The sequence below is a fragment of the Elephas maximus genome, chromosome 19 (assembly GCF_024166365.1).
Source record: "Elephas maximus indicus isolate mEleMax1 chromosome 19, mEleMax1 primary haplotype, whole genome shotgun sequence".
Taxonomy (NCBI): domain Eukaryota; kingdom Metazoa; phylum Chordata; class Mammalia; order Proboscidea; family Elephantidae; genus Elephas; species Elephas maximus.
The window spans coordinates 44,474,655-44,492,109 of record NC_064837.1 but is presented as its reverse complement, the minus strand read 5'-3'; the positions used below and the strand labels follow the sequence as shown (position 1 = coordinate 44,492,109).

Sequence of the window (17,455 nt, the reverse complement as noted above, 5' to 3'; positions counted from 1 at the left end):
TTCAGCTATCAAGCAGATTCAACAGACTACGTTTATCCTATGGGGAGAAAATGAACTAATAAAATAAAAAAAAAGACAACAGAAAATAACTAAAATCATTAGGATATAATGAAAACGGACAGCTTGCAGTTATTGTGGCCACTAGAGACAGGAAAAGTTTTCCACATCTTTATTGTTTTGTTTAATTAAATAATTTTATTGTGCTTTAGGTGAAAGTTTACAGAGTACATTAGTTTCTCATTCAAAAAATATTATACACAAATTGTTTTGTGACATTGGTTGCAATCCCCGCAATGTATCAGCACTCGCTCCCTTTCCACCCAGGTTCCCTGCGTCCATTGTCCAGTTTTCCTGTCCCTTCTTGCCTTTTTGTCTTGTTTTTGGGCAGAAGTTGCCCATTTTGTCTCACATATTTGATTGAACAAAGAACCACATTCGTCATGGGTGTTATTGTTTGATTTATAGGCCAGTCTCATCTTTGGTAGCTCTGGTGTCATAGTGATAAGAGCTTGGCTGCTAAATAAAAGGTCGACCTTTGGAATCTACCAGCCTGCCCTTAAAAAACCTATGGGGCATTTCTACTCTGCCCTATAGGATCTCTATGAGATGGAATCGACTCGATGGTAAAGGATAATCTTTGTCTAAAAATGGAAACTTCTCTTTGTCTGAAAATTGGGCTTCAGGAGTGGCTTCATTTATGAGTAAGCAATGTGTTGGGGGCCATAGTCTCAAAGGTTCCTCCAGTCTCTGTCAGAGCAGTAAGTCTGATCTTTTTTTGTGAGTTTGACTTTTGTTCTACTTCTGTATTCTTTCCGGGCTCATTTTGTTTGTTTGTTGTCATTTTCTCTTAGATTTACACGATTTTGTATTTTATGTATCCCTGCTTGCCTTGAATCCTTTTTGGGGCACAGCAGGGTATAATTAGTATATACTGTATACATATGGAAACATATTCTGCCCATTTTGGATGCCATTGTTATGTCTACTTAAAAAAAATTATGTTTGAAACTTAGCTTGGAGGTTTACTACAATACAATTACACTTTACATGAGCCACAGGAGGCTCTCAGCATCTTGCCTGGTTTATGAAGACGTCAAAACCAGTTGCCTTGGCGACTCCATGAGTGTCAGCGTAGAACTGTGCTTCATAAAATTTTCAATTGCTAATTTTTCAGAAGTAGATTGCCCAGTCTTTCTTCTGAGGCACCTGTAGGTGAATCCAAATGCCAACCTTCCTTCAACAGCCAAGTGCATTAACCGTTTGCCCCATCCAGGGACTCTGGCTTATGAAAAGGGTCCAACAAATGCTAATGTCATCTGAAATTCACCAGACACTTCCAGGCCTAGAGGTATTAAGTGGCTGTATAGGTTCCTGTCAGAGAGATTCAATCACATGCAGCAGCACCGCCCCCCCCCCCCAGCCCCGGCCCGCCCTGGCCCGCCCCGCCTCGCCCCGCCTCGCCTCCAGTCTTTGCCAGGGTAGTTCAGGTGGAGTGAGGGATGAATTTGAGGGTGAAGGCAGAGTAAAGGCCGAACTGGGCGAAACCAAGTGTGAGCTGCAGGAGAGACAGTGAGGGGCGTGGGCGTGTGGCCCAAACTTCACCTGGAAGGTAAGGACGGGGCCGCGGTGATTAGAAGAGAGTTGCGCGGGGGATTTTGTCTCTCCTTAAAGTGGAGACAGAAGCCCGATTAGAGGCAGAGAAGAGGTCCAAGGCAGATTTGGGGGTCAGGAGACAAGCGCCGGAGCGGGAATCCCAGTCCTGGGCAGGGTGCGCCTTTCGCCCAGGAAAGGCAGGCTGCTGGCTCCAAGCACAGTGCCAGGACTAGTGCGAGGACTTGTCCCTGAAGCTTGGAGAGGTGACTAGGAGGGAGCAGGGCAGCGCAGGTGATGCTGCAGGCTTCTGGGCAGGGATGAGGGGCGTGCTCGTATTCCGTGTCCAGCCTCTCCCAGACCTTTTCCTTTCGGGGTTTTGGGAAAAGTCTGCATTTGCAGTGATCCCGGGCTTGGTCTCCTGGCCTTCCACCGAGAGGTCCGACTCTCAGCTCGGCTGGTGGAGTCTGGCTGGGCTTGGGGAGTGAGGGAGGCGTCTCGCATTCTCATGGCCCGAGACCGAGTCGGAGTGACTCAGACTGGGTCCCACCCAGCTCCACCACTTACTAGCTGACTACCTCAGTTTGCTTATTTCCTGGCTGAAAAGTGGGACCAATAACTGTAGTCACCTCTTAAGGCTATTGTGACCAAAAAAAAAAAAAGATAAAATGCAGGTAAAACGTTTAACCTTCCATACCTAGTAGGCTCTCAGTAAGCAGGGGCCGTGATCATTTTGTGGTCACATTCTTGTGTCTTCCTGGGCGTGGGCAGAGATAGGGGCGGGGTGGCGAGGACCTGACTGGCGCCCTTGTGGCGTCGTCCACCTTTTCTGCTCCAGGTTAGTTGGCCCTGGACTGTGCCAGGGCTGGACAGAACACCGGGTCGCTGCCCCACTCGACGAGCTCTGGCTTTCCGAAGGCGCGGGGTCGGGATGACGTCGCGCGGGTGAGTGTGCCCGGAGCAGAGAAAGGAGGGTCAAACTTTGCCAACCGGGCGCGCCTACCGAGAGGACAGGTGCAGAGACCGCAGACACCCGGGCCGAGGGGAGGGGGCAGGTCGTCTCTAAATGAAGTCCAGCCTGTCCCCTGCATTGGTGGGGACGGCGGGAGGGGGGTGGCACCTGGGGACCGAGTTTGGAGTTCCCGGCTCGGTCCGCAGCTCTGCCCCCCCAGGAATACAGGTTTTTCGGTTGGACAGTTCGACGTGGGATTGCCACGCGTGGCCAAGGTTGTGAAGTGTGAACGTCCGGAGCATGGGATTCGGCCTTCCGGGCTCGGGGCTTGGTCCCCGGCGGCTCTGGCCAGGGCGCCTCTTTCCTGTGCCCCAAACAGACCGCAGTCAGGCAAAGTGCAGCGGGGCACCTCGGGGATCTGGGCGTCAGGGCGCGAGGTCCGCGGGCTCGAGACAGTCGGTGGAGTTGAGGCTTCCCCCCTTGCTCAGCTTCAGAAAACCGCCAGACGGACCGGGATTCGTGAAAGCTGGTTTTCAGGTCCAGACGCACGTTCTCAGGGGAGAGTCCCTGCGCGTTAGGGAGCCTGGAAAGAAAAACAACCTGGAAAAAATCGGCTTGTGGGCTAATTTAATGTTTTATCAACAGCAAAGAAGGATTAGAAATATATCTTGTGCTTTTTTATACCCAGTGTTTTTTTCTTTGTATTCTTCAAAATTCTAGGGCAATGATTAAACATTGACAAGAAACCATTGCAGGAAAATGCAAAAACATGGTGAGATGACATTTTACAGGCATTAAAATGAGGCACACGTTGTACAGAGGATGTGGAGGAGTGTGAGAAAGAAAGGCCGTTGTTGAGCCCCTTGGATGTCCCAGCTAAGGCTTTCATTCCAGCTTTCTCTTTCCCTGGCCCCCACCCTACCTGCTTAAATGCGTGACGGGGGAGAAGGAAGCTGGGGATCCTGGCGTCTAAAATGGTGCCAGTTTAAAGCTGTCAAGTCTCAGGCAAACTTGACTTTTCCCTCACTATGGGCATTTGGGAATCATGCTGAAAGCATCTGTGGTTTTAACTGGTCCCTCAGTGGTGCAAAAGGTTAAGTGCCTAACTACCAGTGGAACCCACCCAAAGGTGCCTCAGATGGCAGGCCTGGGATCTGCTTCTGAAAAGTCACACAGCCTGGAAGATCCTGTGGAGCAGTTCTGCTCTGAAACACATGGAGTCACCTCGAATGGGGACTGCCTCCAGGGCAGCTAGCAACAACAGCTATCTTTATATCTTTAAGATCTTAAGGGTGCTGGTCTGTGTGACCACCATTCCTGATTTTGTCTAAGGTAAGTAGTTCACCCCAACACTCCCTATCAACCCAGGAAATGATCATCATGATGGCATACACTAAACTCCATAAATGTTAGTTGGTTAAATTCATTTTGTTACAGCCTGGAACCCACCGAACCCCCAAAAGTGAGGCCTTGTCTTGCCCAGGAGAAAAGAATTACTCGGGGAGACTGGGCTGACTTTTGAAAGGAAAGCTTGTATTTAGAAAATGAAAGCACTGCGCAGTGTACTCCCCCGCACGAGTTTTCAAGTCTTTGTCTCCAGCTTTCATTTTTCGCTAGGAAAAGGAAGTGGGGTAATAGCGACATCAGCAGCTAGGGTTTCAGACAATTCCCTTTTTGGTATGAGCAGTTGGAGGTGGCTCTTTAGTTCCTTACATCTGCGCGGGCACTCCGCTAGTAAGATGGAGTCTCTGCCAGAGGCTTCTACGAAGGTTGGCAGCACTTACTAAAGGGGTGTAGCGCCTACGCGGTCACCTGTCCCCCCACCCCCGCGCCCCCGAGTTCGATTCCCAACTACGGCTGCAGCTCCTTACTGCCTCTGGTAGAAGGTCTCATAGCGGTCGCAGGTTCTACCCATGTCCCTAGGACTGGTTCCATCCGGCTGCTTCTGGAAAACAACTTTAGGGAAAGGTATTTTAGGTTATCTGAAACTCTAACAAGTTTTATGGAGTTGTTTTTCCCAGTTGTTCCAGGAAACAGTTTGGACATAGTCAGATGCTGCCGGGTTGCTTGTTCTAGCCTGCCTGTTTCAATTTGACTTCATACACTACAGAACACTTGTTATGCATAGGCCCTGTTCTAGATTGTATTGGTAGTCCTCACAGCACCTTTGAAGAATGTATTCTTATTATCTGCACCCTACAGTGGTGGAAGCTGAGGAAGGACATTGCCCAAGGACGATACTGAAAGGAGCGCATTGGAATTCATCTCCATCTGAGGCTAAAGCCCATGCTTTTTGATTTTTGGGGACGTTTTATTCAAAATATTTCATCCAACAAATGTTTGATGATCCTACTATGTGCCATGCATTGTACTGTTGTTATTGTGAAGTGCCATGGAGTCAGTTCTGACTTACAGCGACCCTACATACAACAGTATGGTCCTGTGCCATCCTCACAATCCGTATGCTTGAGCGCATTGCTGCAGCCACTCCATCTCCTTGAGGGTCTTCCTCTTCTTTGCTCACCCGCTACTTTACCAAGCATGATGTCCTTCTCCAGGGACTGGTCCCTCCTGATAACATGTCCAAAGCACCTGAGATGAAGCCTCACCATCCTGGCTTCTATGTATAACAGAATGAAACACTCCCCGGTTCTGCATCATCCTCACAGTCATTGTTACGTTTGGGCCCATTGTAGCCACGGTGTCAGTCCATCTCTTTAAGGGTCTTCCTCTTTTTTGCTGATCCTCTACCAAGCAGATGTCCTTCTCCAGGGACTGATCCCTCCTAATAATATGCCCAAAGTATGTGAGACAAAGTCTTGCCATTCTTGCTTCTAAGGAGCATTCTGGTGTTGTACTTCTTCCAAGACAGATTTGTTCATTTTTTTGGAAGTTCATGGTATATAGTCAATATTCTTTGCCAACACCACAATTCAAAGGTGTCAGGTCTTCTTCAGTCTTCCTTATTCATTGTCCAGCTTTTACATCCATATGAGGCGATTGAAAACACCGTGGCTTGGGTCAGGTGCGCCTTAGTCTTCAAGGTGACGTCTTTATTTTTCAGCCTTTTAAAGAGGTATTTTGCAACAGATTTGCCCAAAGCAATGCATCTTTTGATTTCTTGACTGCTGCTTCCATGGGTGTTGATTGTGGATCTAAGTAAAATAAATTCCTTGACAACTTCAGTCTTTTCTCCAGACTGTACAAGGTCCTGGAAATCAGCCTTCCTGGCCTCCTGGAACAGTGGCAACCCTACAACATGTGACATATCAGCGGATCATTTTTAAAACACAGCGCCTCTACAGGACAGAATTATTTTCAATAATAACCATCGGTAACAAATTATTATTCTCTTGCTTCAATGTTTTTTTCTTTCTTTAGTTTAAAAATAATTGAAAATAAATTACAATTTAAAGATATTCAAATTTAGAAAAACATTTTATGTATGAATTAAAATTCACACTTGCCAAACAAAAATATTACACCTGGCACTTTAAAATTTTAAGATTAAAGACTCAACAAATTAACACCTCAAAGTGGTTCACACAGATGATGAAATTGAGGTAACTCAAGTTTGATTTCTTCATCATTAAAATCACTGTGCTATTGGTATTTATTTCACATCTATTGCATAAATGGAGAAATATGTAATACCATGTAACACCTCAGAAGAGGATGTGGATCCAGGGATATCAATGCTGATGTCAGATGGATCCTGGCTGAAAGCAGAGAATACCAGAGGATGTTTACCTGTGTTTTACTGACTATTCAAAGGCATTCAACTGTGTGGATCATAACAAATTATGGATAACACTGTGAAGAATGGGATTTCCAGAACACTTAATTGTGCTCATGAGGAACCTGTACACAGATCAAGAGGCGGTTGTTTGGACGGAACAAGGGGATACTGATTGGTTTAAAGTCAGGAAAGGTGTGCGTCAGGATTGTATCCTTTCACCATACCTATTCAATCTGTATGCTGAGCAAATAATCCAAGAAGCTGGACTATACGAAGAAGAACCTGGCATCAGGATTTGAGGAAGACTCATTAATAACCTGCGTTATGCAGATGACATAACCTTGCTTGCTGAAAGTGAAAAGGACTTGAAGCACTCACTAATGAAGATCAAAGACCACAGCTTCAACATAAAACAAAAATCCTCACAACTGGACCAATAAGCCACATCATGTTAAACAGAGAAAAGATTGAAGTTGCCAAGGATTTCATTTTACTTGGATCAACAACCAAGAAATCAAAATACTCATTGCTTTGGGCAAATCTGCTGCAAAGGACCTCTTTCCAGTGTTGAAAAGCAAAGATATCGCCTTGAAGACTAAGGTGTGCCTGACCCAAGCCATGGTATTTTCAATCGCCTCATATGCATGTGAAAGCTGGACAATGAATAAGGAAGACCGAAGAAGAATTGACGCCTTTGAATTGTGGTGTTGATGAAGAATATTGAATATATCATGGACTGCCAAAAGAATGAACAAGCCTGACTTGGAAGAAGTACAACCAGAATGCCTCTTAGAAGCAAGGATGGCGAGACTGTGTCTTACATACTTTGGACATGTTATTAGGAGGGATCAGTCCCTGGAGAAGGACATCATGCTTGGTAAAGTAGAGGGTCAGCGAAAAAGAGGAAGACCCTCAATGAGATGGATTGACACAGTGGCCGCAACAATGGGGTCAAGCATAACAAGGATTGTAAGGATGGTGCAGGACTGGGCAGTGTTTCATTCTGTGTGGTGCCTAGGGTTGCTATGAGTGGGAACTGACTTGAGGGTACTTAAGAACAACAACAATGTATAATGCCACAAGGGTGGGAGACACAAACCACATTCCCTAAGCAATCTTGAATAATTGTGAATGTTATCAGTTTCCTCTGGATACAAATTTACTTTTGAAAGGAGCCCTTGTAGCTGAGTCAGGTGTGTGTTGGGAGCCAACTACGTATAACTGAGTTCTTCAAATTAACCTCCGTATAGAGTACAATTTTTATTAAAAGATATATGGTAAAAATGTGGAAACCCTGGTGGAGTAGTGGTTAAGTGCTACGGCTGCTAACCAAAGGGTCGGCAGTTCAAGTCTGCCAGGTGCTCCTTGGAAACTCTATGGGGCAGTTCTACTCTGTCCTATAGGGTCGCTATGAGTCGGAATCAACTCGACGGCACTAGCTTTGGTTAGTAAAAATGTGCTAATTTGAAGCTCGCGTATATTATTAAAACTTAACAGTAACCACAGTAATTGATTAGAGTTTTTAACAGTGAATGGATTTTAGCCTCTCAGATTACAATCTCCCACCTAGTTCAAAGGCTGACTGTTCTACTTGTCTCTGACCACAAGGAAACTGAACCAGGAAAAAAGAATTAATAAGCAGAAATGTATTAGATGAGAAAACAGACAGTATCTCTTTCATTTAGTGGGATTTAGTGGGCAGGGGAGGAGGTGTTGGTTGGTGTCAAGTTCTACTGGTAAAAAACACTTCCAGAAAAATGACCTAATTTCTTTACTTTGACAGTTAATGAACTAGAGACTTCATGTGGGCTAATGGACTCCTCTTGTGGTGACAACAAAAGGGGCTTATAGCATTTATACCTTTTGGAGAAAATTTTCAGTCACATAATTTTCTTGTGATATTTTAGCTGAAATCAACTGTATAAACTAATAGGAGTTTTGCTTCTGAGACAAGCCAAGGAGAGGGAAGATGGGAATGTGGGAGAAGGAGAGATTGAAGGATGCCGACTCCACGTTGACCCAGATCAGGTTGGGTGGGTAAAAAATAAGTTGCTATTGTCTACAGGTGTGTCTGCATGGTTAGGCTTGGACTAAAGTGACTTGGAGTAGGGATGGAGTCTGTGTTACTTAATGTCCTCAAGCCCAACACAACTAGTTGCTTTATTAAAGATTCCTTGATGAGTGATAATTAGAAAGAGGAAGAGTGACATGGATTGAATTGTGTCCCCCCAAAATATGTGTTGTAAATCCTAACCTCTATGCCGGTGGTTATATTCCCATTTGGAATTGGTTTGTCTTTGTTATGTTAATGAGACAGGATTAGTGTAGGGTGCGTTTTGAGTCAATCTCTTACAAAATATAAAAGGAGGAGTTTAAGGAAGCAGAGATGGGGGAAGGGAGATGCCAAGCTACAAGAAGATCACCAGGAGCAGAAGCTCAAAAGAGACAAGGACATTCCTCCAGAGAGAGGAAGCCTTGCCCTAGAGCCAGCACCCTGAATTTGGACTTCTAGCCTCCTAATTGTGAGAAAATAAATTTCTTTTTATTAACCAAACCCAGTGCCGTTGAGTCGATTCCAACTCATAGCGACCCTATAGGACAGAGTAGAACTGCACCATAGAGTTTCCAAGGAGCACCTGGAGGATTTGAACTGCCCACCTTTTGGTTAGCAGCCGTAGCACTCAACCACTATGCTACCAGGGTTTCCTTCTTTTTATTAAAGCCACCCACTTTTTATCATCTAGCGTTACTAGATGATCTTTTATTTTAAAATTTTGTTATTAAAAACATGATATACCACCATCAAGAGAACATTTTGATTTAAAAAAAAAAAAAGACCTCCATAATCCCATTCATAATATAACTGTTAACACTTTTGCAAATCTCCTTCTTAGTCCTAGTCCATTTCATGCATATTTTTATATAGGGGCAATAATTATACTATACGAGCCATTTAGCATTTTGATGTTTTCACCTGCATTTGTAGCAAGAATTTTTCCACCATCATTATAATTTATTTATTTAATATTTTATTATTAAAAACCAAAGAGCGTACAGCTTTCAGCGTGGATTACACTTCAGCATAAAGAAAACAAAAATGCTCACAACTGGACCAATAAGCAACATCATGGTAAACAGAGAAAATAATTGAAGTTGTCGAGGATTTCATTTTACTTGGATCCACAATCAACACCCATGGAAGCAGCAGTTAAGAAATCAAATGACGCATTGCATTGGGCAAATCTGCTGCAAAAGACCTTTTTAAAGTGTTCAAAAACAAAGATATCACTTTGAGTACTAAGGTGTGCCTGACCCAAGCCATGGTATTTTCAATTGCCTTATATGCATGCAAAAGTTGGGCAATGAATAAGGAAGATCAAAGAAGAATTGATTCATTTGAATTACGGTGTTAGCGAAGAACGTTGAATATACCATGGACTGCCAGAAAAATGAACAAGTCTGTCTTGGAAGAAGTACAACCAGAATACTCCTTGGAAGGAGTGATGGTGAGACTTCGTCTCAAATACTTTCGACGTGTTATCAGAAGGGACCAGTCCTTGAAGAAGGACATCATGCTTGGTAAGGTAGAGGGTCAGTGAAAAAGAGGAAGACCAACGAGATGTATTGACACAGTGGCTACAACAACGGAATCAAACATAGCAACGATTCTGAGGATGGCACAGGACCTTGCAGTGTTTTTTTCTATTGTATATAGTGTTGCTATGAGTTGGAACTGACTCAATGGCACCTAACAACAGTATTTTACTTATTTTTGGTGGCAATATACACAACCAAACATACATCCATTCACAATTTCTACATGAGTACTTCAATAATATTGGTTACATACTTTACATTGTGTCACCATTCTCACTCTTTCTACCCATATTATTTCATCACCATTAATTTAGGCTTTCTACCCCTTAAAGTTCTCCTTTGTGCTTTAGATTAATTGTCAAATTAAGCTCATATATATAATTTTTTATAAGAATGCTATGCTCAGCAAAAACATTTTTCATTAATTGGTGCGAAATTGTTTAGTTTAAGGATGGCTTCAAGGGATAGTTTTTTTAAAATATACAATTTATTTTGTGTTTGTTGTTGTTCAGGATATACAGCAGAACATCAAAAATACAACAATTTATACATGTAAAATTCAGTGACATTGATTACATTCTTGGAGTTGTGCAACCATTCTTAACCTACTTTTCTGAGTTGTTCCTCCCTCATTAAGTTTCCTGTCTAATCTTTCGAGTTGCTGTTGTCAATTCAATCCCATATAGATCTTAAAAGAGAACAATGCTGAAGACAGATATTTTTTTCTTTTTCTTTTTTTAATTGAACTTTAGATAAAGGTTTACAGAATAAACTAGTGTCTCATCAAACAGTACACACATTGTTGCATGACATTGGTTAACAACCCCACGACATGTTAGCATTCTCCCTTCTGAACCCTTGGTTCCCTATTACCAGCTTTCCTGTTCCCTCCTACCTTCCAGTCCCCAGCCCAGGGCTGGTGCATCCCTTTAGTCTTGTTTTGTACCATGGATCTGTTCAATCTTTGGCTGAAGTGTGAACCTCAGGAGTGACCTCATTACTGAGCTGAAAAGATGTCCGGGATCCATACTCTCAGGGTTTCTCTGGTCTCTGTCAGACCAGCAGGTCTGGTCTTTATTTTCGAGTTAGAATTTTGTTCTACATTTTTCTCCAGCTCTATCCGGGATCCTCTATTGTGATCTCTGTTAGAGAAGGTGGTGGTAGCTGGGCACCATCTTGTTGTACTGGATTCAGTCTGATGGAGCTGTGTTAGATGTGGTCCATCAGTCCTTTGGACTAAAGTTTCTCTTGCGTCTTTAGTTTTCTTCTTTCTTCCTTGCTCCCGAAGCAGTGAGACAGATGGAGTGTTCTAGGTGGCTGCTCACAAGCTTTTAAGACCCAGACGCTACTCACCAAAGTAGAATGTAGAACATTTTCTTTATAAACTCTATTATGCCAATTGAGCTAGATGTTCCCTGAGACCATGGTTCGCATAGTCCTCCGCCCAACAATTCGGTCCCTCAAGGAGTTTGGGTGTGTCTTTGCAGCTACCGTGGCCCTGTCAAGGCAGACATTTTTTATTAAACTATTGTTTGGTTTTAAGAAGACTTCAGGTGATATTTTTTATTTAAGGTGATGTAGAGACCCTAAAATTATATGGGGTCTTGACTAGAGTAAGAGAAGCTAAAGCAGGGTTCGGGCCTAGAATTCATTTTATGTGAGAATTTGTTTAAGGTTATAGGTAATGCTAGAATCTGTTTTGTATGAGTGTTTGTTAATAGTTATAGTTAATCATTATGAAAAGTTTCAGGAAGAAATTAGAGTACAAGCTGAAAGTCATTGTTTCCCCTACTTAGGGGAGGAATGTTCTTTATCGTAACCAACAAAGGGAAACTCTGGTGGCATAATGGTTAAGAGCTATGGCTGCTAATCAAAAGGTCGGCAGTTTGAATCCACCAGGTGCTTCTTGGAAACCGTATGGGGCAGTCCTACTCTGTCCTATAGGGTCACTATGAGTCGGAATTGACTTGATGGCAATGGGTTTGGTTTTTTTCTTTTTTTTTTTGATTTAACGAACAAAGAGGCTATGCTCCAGGGAAGCTATGGTTTCACAAAAGAGCGTATTACAATTTCCTTGTGACTGACCTCAGAATCCATTGCAAATCACTAAGCCAAGAACAAATGTTGCCAGGCCATTCCCAAGGAACCCTCCTAATAGTAACTAAATGGTACCTAGCTAACAAAAACTCTTTAAACCAATCATGTATTCCTGTATGTTATGTTTGCCCACCTTTGACAGTGATATGTTAATGAATAAATAATCAGGAGTTTTTTAAACTTCACTTCTTTCTGTAACAGTATGTTAGATTCCCTGATTGTGATTCAGTGGATTCTGCTAGTCTCTGTGCTCAGTGCACACAGGCAGGTCCCTTATCTGAATGATAGTCTTTGGCTTGGCTTAATAAAAATCTCTTTTGACTAAATTTGAGATTGGGGTCTTTTTCCCTATGACATTTTGTTGGGAGTGGCAGAATCCAAAGCCATCTTTCTTTGGTGGGACACTTGAGGGGCTGAGTACTGGAACAGGTCCCACTGACAGGATCCCTTGTGTCCTACTGTTTCCACAGACCCCAGGGACCCTGTGGAGGTAAGCGCTCTTGGATTTGAACCTCATAATTTACAATGCAGTTTTCCAAGATCTTTTATTAAGCATTTTGTTGTATTTTTCTGTTTGGATTCTCTCAGACATCTTGGTAAGCTTTTACTTGTTTGTGTTGTTTAAATTTGAACATCTCAGTCAGTACAGAGGTAAATGTATTTTCAAAGAGTATTTCTTTGTAGTTCGGGAAAAGCTGAAAGTAATTCTCTGTATAGGTGGCTTGTCTCTAAGATTGCTCAAAGGTGAAGTTTGTCTGCCATCTAGTGATGAGTGGTTGTATCTGCGGATTTCTGAATTCTGATTTGCATGTGCTGAAGTTCTGGTAAGATGAGGAAATGACGCTTATGGACCACATTACAATGCCATGTCCTTGCCAGAGATAAAGTTTCAGACCAGTGGCTGGCCTAGGAAATGTTTGAGCTCAGTAAAAATTCACTTTTCTGCACAGTGGACTGGAAAAAGGAAGCTGTAAATAATCAGCAAAGTTAAGTTTTCAGGCATCTAATTAAAAATTTCTCTGCTTCTTTGTCTGCCATTCCCTCTGCCCCCAACCTGTCTCTACTTGAAACTAAAAACACCCTTAATTCTGAACTTTCATCCTTAATTAAAAAAAAAAAAAAGACTTACTGAAAAAATCACTCCTGCTGCCAAGACTAACAGGTTGGCTCATAAACTACCTCAAACCATAGAAACAAAAAAGACAAGTAACTACAAAACCAGCCAAGTGAGAAATTACACACTGGCTGAAAAGATGCCCAGGCCAGTCTTGCTTTAGAGCAAGAAGGCTGAAGAAATACTTTAAAAGACCCAGAAAAAGGAAAAAGACACATGCTTATAAAGCCAAGAAAAGCAAAAGCTTAAATAGAAACAGCAGGTTAAAAAAATCCCCAGAAATGGAGCCAGACACAGTGGATATAGATTTACTAAATCCTCAGAAATTTATTGAAAATTTCATAAAAATGTAATAATTTCCTGCTTCTAGATGGTATTACCTGTTGCCACTGAGTTGATTCTGACTCATAATGACCCTATAGGACAGGGTAGAACTGCCTCATAGGGTTTCCGTGGAGCTGCTGGTGGAGTTGAGCTGCCGACCTTTTGGTTAGAAACTGAGCTCTTAACCACTGTGCCACCAGGGCTTGTAGTTGGTATTAGACTGTTTAAATAAAGCATACATCAATAGTAAGCTAAGCTCCTTTTAGGTGCCACCCATAAAATCTTTCTCAAGAAGAATTAATTGTGCAAAAGTTCAAAACTTCAAACAAAGGGAAAAAAGAAATTGTTTCATCTTCCTATAATTCAGAATTTACTTTTATCCTTGCATTTAGGAAGAGATAAATAATTCTCTTATTAGAAAAATACTGGTAAAAACCTACCAACTATGTAATTTCTCATTGTTCTGAGTGCCAAGAAATGAGATAAATAATGCAAAAATAATTTTTACCAAATGAATGAAAAAGACAATAAAACTGTTGTCATGGATTGAATTGTATTCCCCCAAAATATATGTCAACTTGGCTAGGCCATAATTCCTGGTATTGTGTGATTGTCCATTTTGTCATCTGATACCATTTTCCTATGTGTTGTAAATCCTGCCTCTATGATGTTAATGAGGCAAGATTAGAGGCAATTATGTTCATGAGGTAGGACTCAATCTATAAGATTATGTTGTGTTTTAAGTCAGTCTCTTTTTAGATATAAAAGAGAGAAGCAAGTGGAGAGACAGGGGACCTCATACCACCAAGAAACAAGAGCCAGGAGAAGAGTGTGTCCTTTGGACCTGGGGTCCCTGTGCTGAGAAGCTCCTCAGCCAGGGAAGATTGATGACAAGGACTTTCCCCCAGAGCTGATAGAGAGAGAAAGCCTTCCCCTGGAGCTGACAACCTGAATTCTGACTTCTAGCCTCCTTGACTGTAAGAGAATAAATTTCTGTTTATTAAAGCCATCCACTTGTGGTATTTCTGCTATAGCAGCACTAGATAACTAAGATAACTGCCTCAAAATTGATTGTTACTCTTATAAAAACTGTAATAGAGTCTATCCTAATTTATTTCTGAGCACTTACAACCTTACTGAAATAACTCTGGATAGCCTTAAGAAACATCAGCAAGTAGCTCAAATTTATAAATAAAAAGACTAGGAAGAGGGGGGCTGTTATCAAGACCCTGATACAAAACTATTAACACAGCCAAACAGCAAATTAGTTTTACCTAAATATTAACATGTTCCCATGATTCGATATCTGCATGAGGGCTCCCATTTAAAGTTTCACCTGGAGATTTCCTCTGCCTTCAGGATCAATGCTTAAGTGGCAGATGGATTTCATTCAGCTTCTACCCCCAAATAATTGTAAGTTTATATTAGTGATAATTTGTGAGTTTTTCCCTTAAGTTGGCACTTTTCCCTGCCAGAGTGCTGCTGCTGTTTTTGTAGCCAAGAAATTCCTTTAAAATATTATTTCTACTTAAGTAGATCATTTTTCTGAACATATTCTACATTTTTTACTGGGATTTTGAGCTGGTCAAATTCATTTATCTGTTTGTGTGTTTTGCCTTTTTTACTTTCATTTTTCAGTTCACTCTCTAAATGTTTTAACACATTCAAATTCACAGGGGGAGGTGACTGTTGTTTTCTCTGTGTTTTTTTTTTTTTGCTAGCATGTGCAGGTTAATAGTTCTGCAAATATGCCTATTTTAATTAGTTTGTCTGTTGTTTACAATCAATTTAAAACTAGTTAAACAAAATGCTAGAACTCGTTTTCTGTTAAAATAACTCACATTTACCCAAGAATTGCTGTATACATTTTGAGAAACTTTGATAGTCTATTTAAAAAGTGCACTTAAAAAGATAAATCATTTATTTTGATTGAGATAACAAAGCTTGAAAAGAAACAAATTATTCTGTTATTTTGCTAAAGTATCCTATGAAGCATGCAAAAACCAGAATTACGAAAATACAATAATTTCTTACCTCCAGATAGTATTATTAAATTAAGTTTTAATATTTCCTTAAAGAAAGTGCTCCAATTGCTTTAATAACAAGTGGTTGTATAAGTTTAATATTCCAAATATTTCCAGGAATTAATAAAGATGAATTTGTCCTGATAAAGATTTTTATGTTTTGTAATATGTCAATTTTAAAAGCAAAATCTTTCCTAGTAATTTTAGATAATTTTATTGTATGAACTATGTTTTATTTCGGGAAAAAGAATAATTTTATTAATTCCAGAATAAGAAGAAAGTTCAACTGATTACAGTAATTATATTTTGTACCATATAAGGTAACTTACTAATATTAGGCTAAATTAATGGATATTCATTATAATTAAAACTTAAAGACTCTTACTTGTATGCCACAGAAAAAGTATATATATACACACATATGTGTACATATGTATATATATGCATATGTGTGCATATATATTGTAAAAATGGCTTGGGGGCAGTGTCTGATCTCCTCCAACCCCACAAAGGGGAAGAAGAACCAAAATCAACAGTGCAAGGCTGATTCCCACGAGGTGGAAGCCAGACAAGCCTCCTCTCTCCGCTATCTTTACTAATTCTGACACACACCATCTCTCACACAGCACTCTCTGCTTCTCTGCTGGGTTCAATAATTCATTGCAATGGCCACACAGAACTCACAGACCATATTCACAATTATGGGGTTTATTTAGGAAGTACCAGTTACAATTCAGGCTCAAGAACACTCAAGATACAGTTCTTCCACCAGAATAGGCTCTCCCCAGCTGTGCTCACAAGCATGCCTCTCCCTGGCCTTCAATCTCTCAGCTTCCTCCGTGGGCTGAGAAGCCCACCACACCTTCTCCTGTTTCCAGGTCTCTGCTGCTGGGTCTCTTCTGCTTGTCTCTCCTACTTTGGTGGTGATGGGCTCCTCCACTCTGCTCTGGAATTGCCATCAAGTCAATTCTGACTCATAGTGACCCTATGAACAGAGTGGAACTGTTCCACAGGGTTTCCAAGCAGTGGCTGGTGGATTCAAACTGCCGACCTTTTGATTAGCAGCTGAGCTCTTAACCACTGCACCACCGGGGCTCTGAATATATATATATATATTTAGACCTGAAGACAAATATGTTCATTTTATGACACTTGAAGTGTTATATATATAAAAAAAGTGTTATAGTCTAAGCAATATGGGACAAAGGCAACAAATTTGAGAAACTTATTGAAGAGTTTTGTTTAATGTAATCAAGGTTCTGGTTTATTGCAACTGAAGGTTTATTGAGTTAATTCACAAGAATTTTTAAGAGCTTAAAGTCAAATAGCATATAAAACAAAGAATTGGATTTCCCACTGTTAAGGTAACGAAACTTTCCTTAATTACTAGGTTAAAGTGTTAATTTCATTCTTTATACAACCTGCCTTGAAGGCACAGGTTCAACAAAATAAATTCCTGAATCAAAAACATGGGTAGCTAAAAAAAAAAAAAAAACCTAAGGTTTTTACTTTTAAAATATTTACTTTAAATAACAAAGTATTTTTTCTCAGTAATCTATAATAAACTTCTGACAACTTTGAAAGTTACAACTTTGAAACTAGAAGCCACAAAAGATTTGTTTCTGTTTTATGAACACAAGCACATGATATTATGTCATAATTTTATTAATTCAGTTGCTGACTTGGTTACTATTTTGTTTCTTTTAAATCTAGCATTATCAAAGTCAATGGTTTCAACTAATGAATACACACCATTTACCCATAAAGTTTTTATTACCATTCAAATGTTTAGCTTAATATATTCTTGATATATTCTGAGTATATGGTACCATGTGTCAAGATTTTTACGTGTTATATCTGAAGCTTTTTGGATATGAGAATAATCATTAAGTTTAAAGATTTTTTTTGTCTAAAGTTTTAATTTGGTTTAGTTGGCTTTGCATTACTTTTGTAATGAAGGCTCATTAAGTCTTTTCATGTTTAAGAATTATTGTTATAAGTTACCATGACTTGTCAGT

The 17,455-nt window shown here is 40.9% G+C and overlaps 1 protein-coding gene across 1 annotated transcript in view; it reads left to right on the top strand.

The window, feature by feature from the left end:
* Positions 1 to 2,385: 2,385 nt before the first annotated feature.
* B4GALNT2 (beta-1,4-N-acetyl-galactosaminyltransferase 2) overlaps positions 2,386 to 17,455 on the top strand; it is a 97,207-nt gene continuing 82,137 nt past the window's right edge. The window contains exon 1 of the mRNA XM_049860505.1: positions 2,386 to 2,535. Within this exon, the coding sequence (XP_049716462.1) occupies positions 2,522 to 2,535 (14 nt within the window). The 5' untranslated portion in view covers positions 2,386 to 2,521. The remainder of the gene's footprint in view (positions 2,536 to 17,455) is intronic.